This window comes from Balaenoptera acutorostrata, chromosome 13 (assembly GCF_949987535.1).
Source record: "Balaenoptera acutorostrata chromosome 13, mBalAcu1.1, whole genome shotgun sequence".
Taxonomy (NCBI): domain Eukaryota; kingdom Metazoa; phylum Chordata; class Mammalia; order Artiodactyla; family Balaenopteridae; genus Balaenoptera; species Balaenoptera acutorostrata.
The window spans coordinates 62,547,564-62,567,280 of NC_080076.1; the positions used below are offsets into that span (position 1 = coordinate 62,547,564).

The 19,717-nt window shown below is 35.9% G+C and overlaps 1 protein-coding gene across 5 annotated transcripts in view; it reads left to right on the plus strand.

The window, feature by feature from the left end:
* ANKRD12 (ankyrin repeat domain 12) overlaps nucleotides 1-19,717 on the plus strand; it is a 112,275-nt gene that overhangs the window by 27,927 nt on the left and 64,631 nt on the right. For 4 of the 5 annotated variants that reach the window (XM_057526640.1, XM_057526643.1, XM_057526641.1 and 1 more), the window contains 2 exons: nucleotides 9,512-9,659; nucleotides 17,777-17,845. In XM_057526640.1, coding sequence (XP_057382623.1) covers nucleotides 9,512-9,659; nucleotides 17,777-17,845 — 217 coding nt within the window. The remainder of the gene's footprint in view (nucleotides 1-9,511; nucleotides 9,660-17,776; nucleotides 17,846-19,717) is intronic. The other variant, XM_057526642.1, reaches the window with a different exon arrangement.

Sequence of the window (19,717 nt, forward strand, 5' to 3'; positions counted from 1 at the left end):
GCTGTTTTCTCTTTTGTTTGACTGTAATGTGTTTAGGATCCCTTTGCAATTATTCTACCTGGGTTTTTTTGAGTTACTTGGATCTGTAGATTAATGGTTTTCATGAAATTTGGGGTGTTGAATTTACTGATTTTTTTTGTTTGTTTTTGCCATCTCACATCTGCTGTTGAACATACCTAATACATTTTCAGTCACTTTACTTTTCAAATCCAGTATTTCTTTGTAATTGTTCTTTATTCATATTCTCTGTTTAAGTCATTGTTGTCATACTTTAATTCTTCAAACATTGTTTTCTTCCTTCCTCCCTCCCTTCCTTCCTTCCTCTTTTTTTTTTTATTTAATTATTTATTTATTTATGGCTGTGTTGGGTCTTCGTTTCTGTGCGAGGGCTTTCTCTAGTTGTGGCAAGTGGGGGCCATTCTTCATTGCGGTGCGCGGGCCTCTCACTATCGCGGCCTCTCTTGTTGTGGAGCACAGGCTCCAGACGCGCAGGCTCAGTAGTTGTGGCCCACGGGCCCAGTTGCTCAGCGGCATGTGGGATCCTCCCAGACCAGGGCTCGAACCCGTGTCCCCTGCATTGGCAGGCGGACTCTCAACTGCCGCACCACCAGGGAAGCCCCTTCCTCTTTATAGACTTTGCCAAACCTATCTTGGCTCACTCAGAGAAGTTTCTCTTGAATACTTTTTTCCTTGCTTTCCCAGCTGCCGTAATTTTTATTACTGGACAGTAATTACTGGACAGTTTAGGTCATATAGCAGCTCTGGATTCTCATTATTTCCCACCTAAGAGTTGTAACTGTTGCTAGTTTTTTGTTTGTTTGCTTTCAGTAAAATGTCAGGTTTTTCAGTGTTTGTTACTTTGTCCCAACCACTGGTGCCAAGGTTTTTGGGGGTTTTGTTTGTTTGTTTAGTCTTGCTTTCTAGAGGTTGCCCCACATCTACGTGGATTAGTTAGCAACCATTGGTTGGTCAGACGTTGTGCTCAAACGTGAGCCAGTAAGGCTTCCACCTTCCACTGATAGATTTACATGTGTGTTGGGGAGTGTGCTTAGTGTTCAGGCATTTTTCAGGTAAGCCCTAGCATTTACTTTCTGTCGGGCTCACCCAGGAGTTCCCTCGTGTGTGCAGGCTCCTCGTTGACTAAGGATGGTGTAGAGAGCTTGGACCCTTGTAGACCTCTCCGGTGTGTGCACACAGTCTCCCTGTCAGTGAGGGGTCTGTGCAGAACTTAGCCCTTCTCAGGTCTTCCCCACATACTTACCCTGTCTGCCAGGGATGAGTGGCTGTCTTTTTTTTTTTTTTTTTTAAAGATTTGCCTGTTAAGCATAGTGTTTTAAATTTATTTATTTATTTTTGGCTGTGTTGGGTCTTCGTTTCTGTGCGAGGGCTTTCTCTAGTTGCAGTGAGCGGAGGCCACTCTTCATCGCAGCGCGCGGGCCTCTCACTATCGCGGCCTCTCTTGCTGCGGAGCACAGGCTCCAGACGCGCAGGCTCAGTAGTTGTGGTCACGGGCCCAGTTGCTCCGCAGCATGTGGGATCTTCCCAGACCAGGGCTCGAACCCGCGTCCCCTGCATTGGCAGGCAGATTCTCAACCACTGCGCCACCAGGGAAGCCCGAGTGGCTGTCTTATCTAGTGCCTCTGTGGCTCTCTGATTTCTGCAACCTCCCTGTTAAATTTCTGGCTTGTCTACTGGCTGCTGTGGGACCACAGCCGTAGGCTAATAGAACTATGGTTTTTTTTCCACTCCATTCCTTTCCTACCCTGCTTGCTATTTTTATCAATGGAGTGACTGGGTGGTGGGGTTTTGGCCTTCTGTGTCAATTCAAGTTGACTCTCTGGCAGCAAAGATGCTGATTTTCATTGCCAGCCCCACCCTGGAACTACTTCATGCAAACTAAGCATTAGCCAGGAAATGAGAACAACCCCAGGCAAGAATGCCAAAGACAATCTCTGTTCTTATCCATAGTTCAGCAGTTTTTCTTGTTGAAAATGCTTCTCAATTTGTTGTTTTTGTTCAATTTCTAGAGCCTTGAAATGGTGGTTTTCGACAATTTTGTCCAGGTTTATAGTTGTTTCTTGTAGAGATAAGTTGCCAGTATCTTCATTCTACCATAGACAGAAGTTTCCCCAAATGTATTTTAATGTGCCAAATCTTAAGGAGCGTGAGTTCACGAATTTATTCATTTTATTCAACAAACCTTACATGGGATGCTTATTGTGTTGTGTGCCTCTCCTATGACCCTTGAAATAAAACAGTGATTGGTGGGACTTCCCTGGTGGTCCAGTGGTTAAGACTCTGCGCTTCCACTGCAGGGGGCATGTGTTCATCCCTGGTTGGGGTACTAAGATCCCGCATGCTGCGTGGTGCGGCCAAAAAAAAAAAAAAAAAAAACAGTGGTTAAGGCTTGGTCTAAATCTTTATGAAGACTCTTAAGTAATTGCTCTATCTCTGTGTCTGAAGTGTTTTGCTCTCAGGACCCCTTGATACTTTTTAGCATAACTGAGGAGGCTAAAGGGCTTTTCTGTATGTGGGTATGTCTGTTGACATTTACACAATCAGAAATTAAAACTGAGAAAAAATTTAAATGTATTAATTGGTTTAAAAAACAGTATAACTGTTACATGTTAATAATATATTTTTATGAAACACAACTGTATATTCCAAGACAGTATCAGTGAGAAGAGTGTCATTGGTTTTGCAAATATCTTTAATGTGCGGCTTAACATAAAGATAGCCAGATTCTCATCTGCTTCTGCAATCTGGATGTTCAGTTATCTCTTGTCACGTAATCTCAAGACTCAAATATACATTCTTTAGAGAATGAGAGAGAAAGATACACTAACATCTTAGTGTTATTGTGAGCATATTTCTGACTTTGCATTTCCCCTGAAATGGTCTCAGGGACCATACTTTGTTCACACTAATTAAAGTATTTGAGTGTTCAATGATGGGGCAAAGGAGAGAAGCAGTCAGTTCTAGGGCGTTCAGGGGTGGTCTCACAGTGGAAAAGATACCTAATCTGGATTCTCAAGTATGTGACTAGCAGGAAAATGAGAGTAAAGAGTAGACTAAGCAGGAGATGTAAAAAGGACAAGAATCTGTTAAAGTAGTGCATACAGAGTTAGGATGTAGCCTGTGAAGGATGGAGGGTAGGAGATAAGCATTAGACAGGGACCAGTTCATTATGGCCTTGTGTTCCTTGCTAAAGATCTTGAAATGTATCCTGTGGCCAGTGAGCCAGAAGGGAAGGGCCATGGCAGAAACCAGTTAGAGTGTTATTTAAAAATCCAAGCAGAAGGCAGTGTGGGCAGTGGCTGTGGGGATAGAAGTGGCAGATCTAAAAGATACTGAATTACTGAAACTTGTGTTGTATAGAAAAAGTTGTCTGGGCCCACTCTGAGGTTGATTGGACTATTCCCTGAGAGGGCATTCAGGAAAAGGAACAGGTTGTTTCAAGAAGAATGTTTGGTTTGTACTTGTTGAATTTAGTTGGTCATCGGAACATCCAATAGAAGTATCAGTTAGATAGTATTAGTTAGATATGCGTCTAGAGGTCAGAACAGCTAGACTGGAAATAAATGTATGAGGATTTGTGGAAAAGTGATCTATAGGTATCGAGATGTCACCCAAAGAGAGTGGGGCAAGAATGGAGGAGAGCATACCCTGAGGAATTCAGGTATTTTAGGAGGAGTCGGAGAGGGGGAGCAAGGAGGACAGAGAGAGAAGCAGATGTTACACGGCGAAGAGTGGCGAGGGGGTCTGTATGCCAAATGCCACAACAGTTAATAGGAAAGACCAGGCCATTGTCAGTAGAGATACCTTACAGTGACCTGGGTAAAGGTGACGTCAGTAGAGTTGTGGGGACAGAGTACAATGTGAGATTTGAGGAATTATAACTTTTATTTCTAAATGTTTAAATATAGTGAAGGTTGCATTTGTGAAATTACATGTGAGCTACTTGATGTCAGTTTTTGGATTTGAATTTATAAGGCTAAAGTTGTTGAAGCTTTTATTCTTCTAGGTACTTCGTATTATTTTTTGAAGATTGCCACTAAATATGCAGTAGTCCTGACCATTGCCTTCATAACAGTGTGATTTCTTAAAACTATAGAGGCAAGCAAAAAGCAAACACTTTTTACTAATGTATTTCTATTAAAAATATTGCTTAGGTAAGTTAAGAATACTTATTAATCATTAGACTTATAAAATAAATAGGAAGAATAAATACAAACTATTAAATTCCTTAATTATTAACAGTTGGCTTACCTAAAGGGATATATTTAACTGTTCTCAGTCTCAGTTTAATCATTCAGTGTTTTTTTCAAGATCACACGTTTCTTTGGGTAACGGTCAAAAGCCCTTCTGAGGCAGTATGCGTGGTGCTTACTGCCATGCTTTGGGATTTCCGAGCAGCTTGACATCCAAAGCTGTTGTTAGAAGTAATTTTCTTAGTTTTAAGTAGATATTTGAACTGTTCATTTGCACCTTCAGAGAGGAAGGGCCATAATTTCCATTCCAAATTTCTTGCTTATAGACCACATTACTACTGCTGCTTAGGACAAAATAAAGTTAGAAGAGGGGAGGAGAGAAGGCGGCATGACCATCTTATTCACTTATTTATTTGTAAAGCATATTCTTAGGATTGTCTTTTCTTGGTGAGTGATTGGCCTTGAAGCCAGCTTCTAGCTTCTGCTGAGTTTTTCCTTCCATAAAATTTTTAGAAATGAATATATAGCTGTTCTCTTATGTAAATACAGACCGTATTTACAGCTTAATATGACATAGACATTGCTGTTATAAGATTCTAAATTAAAAAATAACCTGAACCAAAGTTTAATTTTTTAAATGCATTTAAATAGACCATAATTTTAAATAATAATCCCATTCTATAGCAATATGCTTTTTATATAAAGTGCTTTTATTACCATATTAAATATTACAATAGTCAGGGGTTCATCAAAAATGTCTCCTCAAAATTCTTCAAATATTTTATCCTTTCACTGCTAATCTGTGGGATTTTTTTCCCCATTGGTTTTAGTTTAAAATTTTTTCCACTTACATTTTTAGCTATAAATTAGCTATAATTTGCAAAACAAAATCTTTCATCAAACCTTTTCTGATAAGCTAAAACCTGGGTTAAATTCATAAAGTGTGAGAGAGTGGATGTTAATTGTCTGCCTTTCTAAATAGCTCTGCCCTATCCTTTTCATCATCAATATAGTTCAGACCTTCATTATCTCCTATCCCCATGATAAGTGAGAGCTTTTCTTTTGTTATTCAAGTAATGTAATAATGTTCATTACAGAAAAATTAGAAAACGTATATAAGAATAATGAAAACAGAAATTGCCTTGTCTGAGATGAAGGATCTGAGGTTTTACCCTACTTGCAAGCTAATTAGTTTCATGGATTATGGCAGAAGACATGAGACTCCTGGATCAGATAGAGAGGAAAGTGTTTTTTCTCACAGCAATCGCAGTAGCCATATATCAGCATTTGTGCCTGTTCTCTGAGCCCTGTTTCTCACAAAGGGATGCAAAGAAGGCCAGGTGACAACTACATATACAGTGGATTGTATTATAGGAGAGGAACCCCAGATCTTTTTAATGGGCAATAAATCTACCTGACCTTTGCCCTAAAGGGAGAAATTATTTATTATACTGAACAGTGAACAGGTCTGATCTACCCTTTGCTCCAGAGGGAGACACTTTCTCTGTCTTCCAAGGCTATTCTCTATACAGATATCCTTGAAAAGATAGAATAAAGGGATTTAGTGCCTCTGCTTGCAAGATGTGCAGAAATGCAAGAGAGCTATGGAGAATTGTCTCCCAGCACACCTGTAATGCCATTACCCACAGATAGCCATTAACATTTTGGTTTATATACTTGAAGCGTTTTTTGTTTTTTGTTTTTTTTCTTTTTTTCTAGGTAAATTTTTACCTCTTATTTTTTTCTATCTTCTTGAGTTGGTAAAGGCTACCAGCACATTGTTCAATATCAGCAGTGATAGAAAATCATTCTTGTCTTGCCATTAATACTTTCATTGCTATGTATGATAGCTGTTGTAGGTTATTGAAAGAAAATCATTAATATAAATGAAAAAGAAAACTATTTTAAAATAAAAAAAGTCTGACTCTGTTAGGTTTATTATGTCATGGATATGAAAGAAGAATGTGCCAGTGATTCTCTCCTGAATTGACAAGAGTATTTATACCATTTGATGATATAGAAATTTTAAGACAATCAGAAATAGCTATTTCTTTTGAAAGTTACTTTCCCCAGATCAGAAAATAATTTTTATTGTTAAGATTCTCACAAAAACGCTGTGTTCAAGTAACACTTTTAAGGACAATTTTATTTTACAGAGAACAGAATAAGTTGGGAGCAGGAATGAATATTCACACTGATCACCATATTGCACAGGAGAGTATGATTGATAAATTCTTGTGAACATTTTTCATTTAACATATTAACAAATTGGTTTTTCTTGTTTTATGGCACAGAACAGTATCTTTACTCACACAAGTGCAAGGGAGAAGGGACAACCTAATGTTTTTCTTAGATTCTTTTTTTAATAACAAAGATTTGTATTTCTAAGGCAAATCTTTAGAACTTTGTTGGCTAACCATTTTACTAATCATGCCTTTTTGTTTCTGATGCTTTGACATCTGGGGCCTCAGTGACCCTGGAGAGACTGCCCTTCCCAGGGCTACTCAGTTCCCAGAGATAGTAAACAACTTATGTGTGACCACACCTTTCATATGCAAACCAACCAATCCAGAGTCCATCCCCAACCACCAACTCTATCCAGCTCTCACACTCTGGGCCACTATCCCCCTGCCCTAATAACAGTCACCCCAGAACCAGGTACCAGACAACTAGAGAAACAACACCTATACCCTAGAGTCTGCTGAAATTATGCAAACTAGCCAACCCTAAACCTGCTTACTCTGCCTTGCCTTTTTCTTCCTGTGGAAACCGCAATAAAAGCTTTGACTCACATTTCCTTCCCCTCCCTCTGCTTCCTGAACCTCCTAGGTGCTTCCCCCAGTGGCACCTCATGGTGCGGCATGCCCCCTCTTCTTTGGAGCTGTGAGTAACAAACTCTCTTTTCAGTGGCAGTGATCTCTTGATCTGTTGGCCTCACTATACCAGAATAATAATAAAATCGACGTTTTAAAACAACCTTATAAGCAAAAGGCATGCCTGTGAAGCTCCATTTCATTAGCAGAAGTAAAAAAACAGCTCAAGAGGATTTTCCTTTACATCTGGGAAATAAATAGTATGAGACTTTTATTCTTTACTAATCTTTACCAGTTAAGATATAAGGAAGTGGGGCTTCCCTGGTGGCGCAGTGGTTGAGAATCTGCCTGCTAATGCAGGGGACACGGGTTCGAGCCCTGGTCTGGGAAGATCCCACATGCCACGGAGCAGCTGGGCCCGTGAGCCACAGCTGCTGAGCCTGCGCGTCTGGAGCCTGTGCCCCGCAACGGGAGGGGCCGCGATAGTGAAAGGCCCGCGCACCGCGATGAAGAGCGGTCCCCGCACCGCGATGAAGAGTGGCCCCCACTTGCCGCAACTAGAGAAAGCCCTCGCACGAACCGAAGACCCAGCACAGCCAAAAATAAATAAATAAATAAATAAATAAAATTTAAAAAAAAAAAAAAAAGATATAAGGAAGTCACATTCTCTTCCTAATTTGCTAATAGGTTTATCAAGAATGAGGGGCTTCCCTGGTGGCGCAGTGGTTGAGAATCTGCCTGCTAATGCAGGGGACACGGGTTCGAGCCCTGGTCTGGGAAGATCCCACATGCCACGGAGCAGCTGGGCCCGTGAGCCACAATTGCTGAGCCTGCGCGTCTGGAGCCTGTGCCCCGTGACGGGAGGGGCCGCGATAGAGAAAGGCCCGCGCACCGCGATGAAGAGCGGTCCCCGCACCGCGATGAAGAGTGGCCCCCGCTTGCCGCAACTGGAGAAAGCCCTCGCACGAACCGAAGACCCAACACAGCCAAAAATAAATAATAAATAAATAAATAAATAAATAAATAAATAAATAAATAAGAAAATCCTTAAAAAAAAAAAAAAAAAGAATGAATGTAGGGTCTATTTAGATGTTATTGTCACCTATTAACATCATAATAAGATTTTTCCTTAATCTTTTGATATAATGAATTGTCTTGAGGTTTTCTAATAATGAACTATTCTTACATTCTTTGGGTGAATCCTGCTTGATTATGATATCTTTCTAAGGCACTAAGTTTGGACAGTTTATTTAGGACAGTTTATTGTTTCATTTATTTCATAAGCAATTTAGTGTATAATTTCTATCTTGAACCCTTCTTTGGTGTTAGTTTATTTCACACTTGTAAAATGGATTGGGTATCTCCTAATCTTATTTCTGTGTTGTAGTATTGTTTATATGAAATGGGAAATATATTTTCCCTGAATTTTTAATTTAAAACCTCTCGTAAAATCTTCTGGAATAGGTACCTTTTTTAGACGTAAAATCTTTGGCTATAGATTTATTGTTTTCTATGATCATTGGTCTATTCAGCTTTTCTACTTCTTTCATGAGCCAGTGTTTAGGAATGCATGTTTTCCAAGAAAATAATCCATTTTTCCAGGCCTTGAAATTGTAATTGTATAAAAATGAATACAGTATTCTTTCATAACTTTTTAATATCCCCTCTGGAATTGTATTTTAGGTCTCAATCCCAGTCTTTTTTTTTTCCTGGTTTTTTTTTCCCCCTCTTCTTCTTTTCATGATTAGACTCACTAAAAGCTTTATTATATTGCTCTTTTTGAATCATCTTTTCGTTGATAAATTCTACTTTTAAAAAAAATTCAGTATTTTTTTATGCCCCTTCTTCCCACTCTTCCTTCCTTTATTTTCTGGCTTGGGTCGAAAGCTCGTGTCTTCTGCAGTCTGAGTCTACTTCTCATTTTCTTCTGAAAATCTCTATGGTTATGATATCTATCATTTATTATCATAGTTTTTATGCTCACTTGCTAGGTGATGTGGCTTAGTTCTTAGTATCTAGCATGTTTTTCCAAAGGAGTTGTCATAGCCCAGTTAGATGTGCTGTATGTACCAATTCAGATGTTGGATCATAAGAGTGAACTTAGGTAATTGCTGTAGGCATGAGGGTAGGATACTTTATCTGAATGAGTGGACACATGGTATTAATAAAATACAATCTGCCTAATTCAATCTAGACTGCTTTTTCTGATTTATATATTTGTTTATTGGTGATGATGTCTATCTTAGACATAGAGTTCCATTATATTCAAGACATTTTGTTTTGTTATTTTAAAATTTTATTACTAAGTAAAAAGGAATATGAAATAAGTTAGAAAACACATTATGATTGTTGAAAGTGGACCTTAAGGACATTGAGGACAACGATGGTTTGTAGTAATACTCTTTCTACTTTATATAAAGTATTTTTTAATACTGTATTGCTCAGCTAATATTGTTATAAGTTTATTCATATTTAATTTTTTAATAGAGTAAAGACAAGATTGCATCCTATAGCAAAACTCCAAAAATTGATCGGAGTGATGTGGGCAAGGAGATGAAAGAGAAATCGTCCATGAAACGTAAACTTCCTTTTACCATCAGCCCATCAAGAAATGAAGAACGAGATTCAGACACAGGTAGGAAATTTTGTTGTTTTCTGGTAAAATCATAATCCTTCTTTTACTGTGATTTTCTTTATCATTCCTTGTTCACTGCATTTTAGAGAGAAATATTTGTATTTCAGAATTTCAGGTTTATCATTGGGGCAGAAATTCATATATTCCTCACCCAAATTTGATTTCTATCATAGATAAAAGCAATTAGCTTTTTTTCTTAGTCTCAGTGTTTATTACAAATTTCTTACCACTTTAAGAACTTAATTGCTTGGGGAGCATTTCAGTGATGAAAATTTACTCAGTAATATGGAGCATTGATATGGTAGATTTGAGAAAAAGCTGTTGAGTTTTTGTGAACAAATTATTGAACCCACCAAAGAAAAAGTTTAGGCATTTTAGATTCAGAAATGAATCAGAAATATGTCCCTTTCAAAAAAAGGAAGAAAAATATTGAGGCTTCCTAAGCCCAGTTCATAGTACTTTTTTCCTCAAAACTTTTGCTATATCAGGAATGATAACTTGCCATCAGTAAATCCCAGTTATTCATAATAGATTAAAACCTTATTACCACTATCTAATAAATTACTAGGTTGTATTTTAGCCATGAACTAATCGTTTCTTGAAACTAATATAAACTTGAATGTTCGTTATATGTTTATCATAATTGTTTTAGCCCCTGAATGAAGTATTGGTAATGAACTATTCTTAAGAATGTTTTAGTTTCACTCAAAGAAAATCAGTGTTGGGGCTTCCCTGGTGGCGCAGTGGTTGAGAATCTGCCTGCCAATGCAGGGGACACGGGTTCGAGCCCTGGTCTGGGAAGATCCCACATGCCGCGGAGCAACTAGGCCCGTGAGCCACAATTACTGAGCCTGCGCGTCTGGAGCCTGTGCTCCGCAATAAGAGAAGCCGCAATAATGAAAGGCCCGCGCACCGCGATGAAGAGTGGCCCCCACTTGCCGCAACTAGAGGAAGCCCTCGCACAGAAACGAAGACCCAACACAGCCATAAATAAATAAATAAATAATTGTATAACTTAAAAAAAAAAACAAAACATTTATTTAAAAAAAAGAAAAGAAAAAATCAGTGTTACATGCTAAATTTATGTACAGAGATCATATCCTACTTTCATCTTTGTAGCCATCTTAATCATCAGTATGGAAATGATCTTGACTCCAGAATCTGTGAAAATAGACTTTTTGAAAGACTATTTTCAAAAGACTAGACTTTTGAAACTCCTTGTGCTAATCTTTAGAAAATACTTAATTTTACTATACACTGTTAGTAAGTAGGTTTCCTTTTGTGTATTTGGCTGTTTCTCTTAGCTTGAACTAAAAATTTTTTTTAAACGCTTATGACATTTTTAAACTTTGAAAATTGCTCTTTTTTGAGTGATTAAGAAATTATGTGCTTTGTTCATTTTAAGTTACACTGTCTTCTTCTAGAGGTTCAGAATCTTTCTTTCTTTCTTTCTTTTGTTTTGAAGTTTGACCCTCCTTATTTTTAAGCATTTTTCTCAAGGTATTACTAGGTCACTTAGCTGAGAAGAAGGTGCTTCTGTGCCTTCAAATATACAAGATTTAACTTGTCTCATACTCTCTCCTTAGAAGCCCTTTTGCTAGTTATTTTTAAAATACTTACATTAACCAGGTTTTGTTTTCCAGTGACAGTGATAATCCTACTAGTAGTTTGAAGAAGGGACTTAGAAATAAGGTTTCAAAATAGTACACTTCCCATGAGAACCTTTGTTATTAGATCCGGTGGGTTATTTGTCTTTTATTTAGTGCAAAATAAAAGAAAGACTTAGGAAGACATGAACTTTAGGCACTGAATAAACATAGTCTAATTCATATTTTATTGATTGGATTATATGCTTATCCCCTGCTACAGTCTTTCCACTATTTGAATTTAGTGGGACATTGCAGCTCTCTCTAAGACTGTTTCATGAAACAAACTCTTATTTTATTTTATTTTTTTTTTTTGAAAAGGTTACATGGCTAACATTAAATGAGATTTTGATAGATTTAAACATGTATTTCTATATTTTGGGTAGGCTGAATTTATAAATTTTAGTAAATAACAGATGAAGGCTTTAGTTTTACACGCACACACATACACACACATCCAAAGCATTAAGAAGAATTTCCCCAGGCCCAAGGCAAAATGTCTTATTTACAATTAAGCTGTCTTATTTTCATAATTTAAAAAAAAGAGTCCAGAGTACCATTAACTGATATTTTCCATATGAAAGATAATTATAGCACCAAACCCCGTATTTGACATTGATCTTTTTAAAATTTTAAATCATTAGCTGAAACTATACAGAATAAACTATAAAAGGGAGAAATATTTATAACATATATGACAACCCTTATCTTAATATAATTAGTAATTAAAGTTCTCTTAAATGTGAAGAGAAAAATACAGAAATGGGAGAATGGACAAAAGATACAAGCAAGTAGTTCAGAACAACAGAATTACAGTTGGTGAAGAAATATATGAAATGTATTAATAGTACTCAAAGAAATAGAGTTTACAATGATTGACAAAACTGTCGTTGGCTTAAATCATACAAACTGGTCACTGGTTTGAAATAGGAACTTGCTTTAGTTTGTCTAAATTATGGAACTACCTTGTTGAAGGTAGATATAACAGCATATGTTAAAAACTAAAAGTTTGTTAACATTTGACTTATTCTTTCTTTTGTCATTTATTCTATATAAATAATTATTGATGAGAGTAAAAATTATCTTCAAGTATATTTCTCTCAGCTTTCTTTATAATAGAAAAAACAGGAAAAGAGTGTCAAGAAATATAGGATTTGTTAAATTATGGTAAATCCAATGAAGAAATATGATCTTTTACCCTTAAAAATAACATTGTAGAAGAATAAACTGTATGGAAAGATGTTCATAGTATACGAAGTAAAAAAGTAGGTTATGAAATAATATGTACTGTTTGCATTATGTCATATTCTTTATATTTGTATGCATATGCACACAGGACATACTTAACACACATACAGAAAGATAAGATTGTTTAAATATAAAGACTGTTTCATTGTAGAACTAAGCCTAAACCTAGTGGGTTTATTAAAGGTTCTGAACAAAAATGTAAATATTATAAGCCCTGACTTAGGTGAAAAGTAAAAGAACAGGGAGTGGGGAATAAGGAGAAAATGCTAAGAGTGCTACTCAACTCATCATCTCTCATAGCAAGGGATTAACTGAAATTGTCTGAAACTGAAATAATCTGTTTTTAATCTTTAAAACTTTTAATCTTTCCTTTAAAATTTTACCTATATGTTTATATATGTGTGTGTTTATATTTTAGTATATGGTATCTCTTATAGAGAAGAGCAATTCCTTTAGTTTCTTTTCTTTTTATGTTGGATTAAACTAAAGTTAATCTTACAGATTTTTATTTAAAGATAGCACATATGTATGATATTTTCTTATTCTTACATAAGTTGATTTCTCTCTCTCTCTACTAGTTCCTCTGTCTTTATATACATTTAGAAGGATGCTTGGCATGATGCTCATGAGATGTTAACATTTTGTTTCCAGGATTTGGGATGATTTGTTACTTTCTTCTTTGTATTCTTTATATGCCTTGAATTTTTAAAATAACAAACATACATTATTTTTTTTTTCATACATTATTTTTATAAAACACGGTCATTATTTTTTTTTAAGACATTCATATTGTCCAAGGAAGATTCAGTGGTCCTCAAAATCAGCAGTAATGCCATCAACCGGCTGAGTCATTCCTAGTCTTCGTTTTGAGATACCCTAGTGTGTCTTAAACTTTCCAAATTCTCAATTATTTAATATGTATTAATTTTTTAAAAGATAGCACTTTCTAGAAAAGAAATTCAGATAAAATTTGGGGAAAAATTACAGCATAATTCAAAGTCATGCCAGTGAGTTCTTATAGCTGTATCATAATACTGTTCATTTCAGCAAATCTCCAGTATATCTACTTATATCATTCCAGTATCAATCCCACATTGTCCTATCCTATTAGAGAAGTCCTATAAATTTTGTCCCATGAAATGTTGAGGCCAATCTATACAATGACTCATTGAACCTATGGAAGCAACTACTTCTTATCTAGAAGACAAATTATTTCTTACAGCTACTGCATCAGCTTGCTTTATCACCTACTTTTAGCTTTTACTTTTAATCTTTCCTAGTCTAGAATCCTGACCAGATAAGTTTTTTTTTGTTTTTTTTTGTTTTTTTTTTTTAATATAAGCAACTTTTTTTTTTTTTTTTTAAGATTTCTTTATTGATTGATTGATTGATTGCTATGTTGGGTCTTCGTTTTTTTGTTTTTTTTTTTTTTTTTTGTGCTAGGGCTTTCTCCAGTTGTGGCAAGTGGGGGCCACTCTTCATCGCGGTGCGCGGGCCTCTCACTATTGTGGCCTCTCTTGTTGCGGAGCACAGGCTCCAGACGCGCAGGCTCAGTAGTTGTGGCTCACGGGCCTAGTTGCTCCGCGGCATGTGGGATCTTCCCAGACCAGGGCTCGAACCCGTATTTCCTGCATTAGCAAGCAGATTCTCAACCACTGCGCCACCAGGGAAGCCCCTGACCAGATAAGTTATTGTAGTTATAACAGAGGGAAATCATAGCATAGTGTTTATTATCAGAAGCTTTGGAGTCTGACAGACCATTGTTGAGTCCTTGCTCAGCCACCTACTAGCCCTGGCCAAATTAGTTGAGTTCCTTGTAAGTCCCAATTTTCTCATCTATAAAAGTGCATATAATACCAACTTCAGAAAATTGTGACCTCTAAGTGACATATCATGTAAAATCAGCTTGCGATACATTAATTAAAACGGAAAACTAATACTGGCTTAAATAGATAGGGATTTTTTTCATCTAATGCGGTAAGACCAGGCATAGGCAGTCCAGAGTTGGTATAGCAGTTCAGTAACACCGTCAGGGACTGGGCTCTTTTCATCTTTATGCTCTGCTACCCTTAGCTCATACGTAGCATTTGTCCTTAAGCATTTTGCCTTATAGTCACAGGATACATCCTTCCTGGGCAGAAAAGATGAGAGGAAGGACCAAAGACAGAGGTATCTTTCTCCCAGAGAGACTTTTGCCTTTTTACTCATGAAACAACCTCCCTAGAAACTTTTGCCTGCACCTCAATTGGTTAGGCTCCCCTAGTTGCTGGGGAGTCTGAAAAGTCGAATATTTTTGAGCTGGGCATATTGTCACCCTGATCAAAATTGGAGTATTCCTAGTAAGGGGAGAATGAATATTGAGTAGGCACCTTATAATACTGTTATTGTATATAAAATTTTTGACATAGTAATTAATAATATAACTGCTGTTATCTTTAAGTTATTAATGTTTCTACCTAAGGGAACTTTTTTCCTACACTATCCGTCATAAAATCATACTTATTTTCTTTCCTAGTCTATTGGCATCCAAAGGATGCCATGACAATCCCTTAACTTGAAAGTACTGAGCAATTATCTTGAGACTACACATGAGTGAATCTCTTCTTAGCCTCCAAGCTAAATTTGCAATTATTTTGTTGTGAGTAATGCCATAGAGAGTCTTTGCAGATTGTATTTTTATTGTACCCTGAATTTTTTCTTTCTTATTCATTCCCAGGAGTAGGTTTACAGGGTTAAAAGGGTAAAACATTTCTATAACGTTCCTTCAAAATAGTTATACATAGTTATAAAGGCTCCAGCAGTATATTTATGTTCTTTAATCTCAAATAACATCATGGCACTTGTTTTTCTTTAGGTTTGATAGCTCTAAGTATCTATAGGGATAAACCAGTAGTACTTCATTTTAGTTTGCATGTTTAGATAAGTAAAAAAAATACAACATTCTTTACTTTTTAAAAAATATTTGTTTCTTCTTAATAGGCATTATTTATTTCCTTACTGATTTTTTTCTTGTGGCATATGTAAGTAATACGTAAATAAATGTGGTAGGAGAAAATGTAAAGAGACACAATATGATCTGTTCCCAAAGTCCATGGTCGCAGTTGTAGAGTCTGTTCGAATGTTTTGAACTAAATCTCTGCCAGCCAGCCATAGAAGGCCTACTTTCCTAAGGCTTTGGATACCATTAAAGGATTTACCCTATATAATGACACAAGCAAATTTGGAGAGGAAAACTTTTTTAAAAAAAGAAAACACATGTAATTTTTCTGGTAACTGTGTTAAAGTAGCAGATAAAATTAGTGCTTTGCTTAATAAGGATAGTCCTCTTTTGGTGCTCTTCGTGGTGATTATTTATTATAGATTTACTCCGTCCCTTTCCCTGATATTTTATTATAAAAATTTTCAAACGTAGTGCACACTCTTAAAATCATTTTTGATATTTTTCTTATTCTCTTGCAATCCAGAACAGAATATTAACTTAAAAAGATGGCTTGTACAACAAGGATTTACTTTATAGTACAGGGAACTATATTCAATATCTTGCAGTAACCTATAATGGAAAATAATCTGAAAAATACATGTATATATAATGAATCACTTTGCTGTACACCTGAAACCAACACAGTATTGTAAATCAACTATACTTCAATTGAAAACAAAAAAGATGGCTTTTAAAATATAGGTATTGCTTGTCTTGCCTTGCTGCAAAGAACATATCAGGGAGAGAGAATTGCTCTGCTTAGCACTCAGTGTTTTACAAAAACCTCATAGATAACAATAGTCTCATTATGGTCTAGTCTCAGTATAGCACTGAAGGAAGAAGTAGTTGAGTAAAAGGACAGAATATGGGAGCTTTTAATTTTCTAGCTCCTTAATTAAATCTTTATAAGAATACACATGCAAACGCCCCAAATATAAGCATACTTATTTGAGTAAAAGCCAAAAGGGTATGTGGAGTCTGGATGGATTAATTACTTCCAAAGGAAGGTTTGGAGAAACTACTTCCTTATATTAATGAATATAATTGAAAGTTTATTTTATCCACTATTCTTTCATCTGTCACAGTAATATGATCTGCTTTCAATAATCCATTTAATTCAATTTGTTGGTGCAACTTATTAGTTGCCCCTTTTTCTTCGCAACCTATGGAGGCCTTTTAAAATTTGTGCTTATCTTTAAATGAAATGACAAATATTCTTCATAGAATTCTTCTAGTTGCTAACTTAATGGGTTAAATTTTGAAATATAAGTGTTTATTGAAAGGCTTGTAATTCAGTCCATTTACCCACTTGCTCTAAAATTGGTCTAAATATTATTTTATTAATGATTTCCCCTTTGATTGAGTAAGCCTTCTCATCACTAAACTTTTAGGCTTATCTTTAAATTTTTCAAATACTATGTTTAGGAGTTACTTGTTCTCTAAATTGGTGTTTTTTCCAACACTTTTGTTTCCTTACACCTAACAACTCATGAATAATGTCTATAATGATCATCCTGGAAAGAAGACCATAAGCCAATAAATAGAGAATGTGAAGATCAGAATAATGTTATGTTGAGTTAAAACAGCATATTGTTTGTAAGTAAAATTATTTGCTCTGGCCATACTGCCAGAAGTCAGTTCTCTAATTTATTGAGTTGTTAGGCAGCATTTCATATTCTTTGCTGATAAACTTTGTTTTGATTTAGGCTACTTTCTTTCTAAGACGTCTTTTGTAGTGGTCAGTAATAATTCATATTATTTGAAATGTTTATAAATTATAGAAAGGTCCGTGGTCTAGAATGATACTGTAGTCCAAAATGTTCTATTGTCTTCTGAATAGTTTTGGCACTCATAGAACAAAAAGAATGATGCAAGTCCATTATTCAAGTTTTCTAAAGACAAATTCTAAACAGAAAAACGTGATAGAGTACTGCCTCTTTTATCATTATTCAGAGATTGAAAAAATATATCCTCAAAAGAGATATGTTTTAATAAGCAGCCTCAGTAATAACTATTATTGCAAACTACGTGATTGACTTTTTCAACTATAAGATCAAAGAAACTGAAATCTTAGGTATTGGCCAAATCTGTGTTTGAAATGTACTTTTGGCTTTACCTTAAAAATTATCTTTTGGAAAAACAACGATACATCATTGTGGTCTTTTGAAAAATGTTGGTTTGTTGAATTCTACATTTCCCTTCGTATGCTTTTTTCTTTTCTCCTGTCTCTTCTTATTCTGTAGATTCAGATCCAGGACATACAAGTGAAAATTGGGGGGAGAGACTTATGTCTTCTTACAGGACATACTCAGGTAATTAGATTATCAGGGGCTCCTGTTTAGCCAGTGGTTTCTGTCACATTTATAATTAATTATTGTACTATAAGTAACTTATTTTCAAACCAGTATATAGATATCTGTGGTTGAATAAGTGAACTATATGAGTGACATAAGATTTTCCAGTCTTCATTTGAGATCTCCAGTGCATCATGTCCAAGACATGCTCTGTGTGAACGTTACAAGCAGGACTCCTGCACACAGCCACTCAGGTGTGCAGCGCAACCTGGGGGCACCATTCATGTAGAAAAGTGTGAAAGTCACCGCCTTGGAGTTGTGCTGTGCAGCAACGCCTGTGGGAAGGTGCCCGGGGTCCTTAGTGTCTTAGCTGTATGCCCGTCACACGGTATACCATGTGTAGTGATTTTGATAGACAGTGTCATCTTACTCTTCAAACATGCAGTGTTTTTTTAAAAACACATCTAAAAATTTTCAGTTGACCTCTTTAGTGTATTGACTTTGCTGCCCCTGTTGAATTTAAAAGTAGATTAAAACACCAGGTTTCCTGGAGAAATGCCATTAAAGAGTAAATGTATCCCCTAGTATGTGAAAACTAAATTAGTTAAGTGTTTTGATTATCTTTTTTTTAGTTTTTAATGAGCTTACATTCTTATGTCTGAACTTTTTAAATGTAAAATATTGTTCAGTCCCTGAATGTCCAGTTTTTAGCATATGACATTTAACTCTAAAAGCTGAAATAAAATTTGTTTCTGATATACCTTGTATTCATTTAAAAAATTTGTGGGGTTGGTATAGAACCAAATACTTATTCTTAAAATTATGCTGAAAGCTGTTAATTGAGCTGATGAGTCAGTAATACTTAGTTATCAAAATTTGGGGGTGGGAGGCAAGTTTACAATCTGCCTTAAATTGAACAGACTTACACTTTCTGTGGAGTTAGGTGTACTTTTCTAAAATGGGGCTCCTAAGTACCAGGGTGCACCTAAAAGAGCTGTATGTGATGAAGCCATCCATGGTCTGAGGATCATTGCTGGAAATCAGAAGATATAAGCACCCACCTGTCAAAGATTGTGTAGATACTTCACAACCAGAGAGTAATTGGCAATGCTTTTCCTCAGAATTGAAGTATATATACATTCTAAATGTGATTGATTTAAATACGTTCATCTGTATTTGAATCGTAGCTCCCATTCTTTCATGCCTTATACAGTGACTGCTTTGTGGGAAAATGTTGTATTTAGTTTTTGAGACACTAATAGGCTTATGAGCTAGTTCCCCAAGAAAAACAATTTTGTCTCTTCTCCTTAATATACTTAATTGGGATGTGACAATGTTGAGCTTTCTGTTTATTCTGACAAGACCTGGAAAGAAAGCACTGATTTTCATGATTATAAGACCGAGACATTTCTATAATTCTAAAGATCCTCTGAACCTTGAAATAAAGAATATTGGATTGTTGAAAAGTCCATATCTGTTTTTCTTTAGTCTTAAATGAATCACCTGGATTTTTCTTTAAAAATCTCTTAAGGTGGCTGAGTGGAATTTCAAATCTATTAGTATAGATTGAGTATATGTGTCAGTATTCCTGTGTTTAAATTTTAAAATTCTGATCTGTCATTCAAACAAATAAGTACGTATTTCAGATACTGAGATTTGAAAAAGTACCTGACTTTTTCTAATATTACCGTATATGATCATTTTTTACTTATGACAGGTCAGAGGAAACAAGTTCTTCACAGGATAGATCCCAGATAGTCAGATTTGAATGCTTTCAACTCACACTTTGGGACATACTAATCTAAGATTTATGATTTTGAAGAATGGTATATAGTTATCTGTAACTTAGCTATCTTGCAACAGCTTCTGTTCAGTTACCTTCTTTTCCTG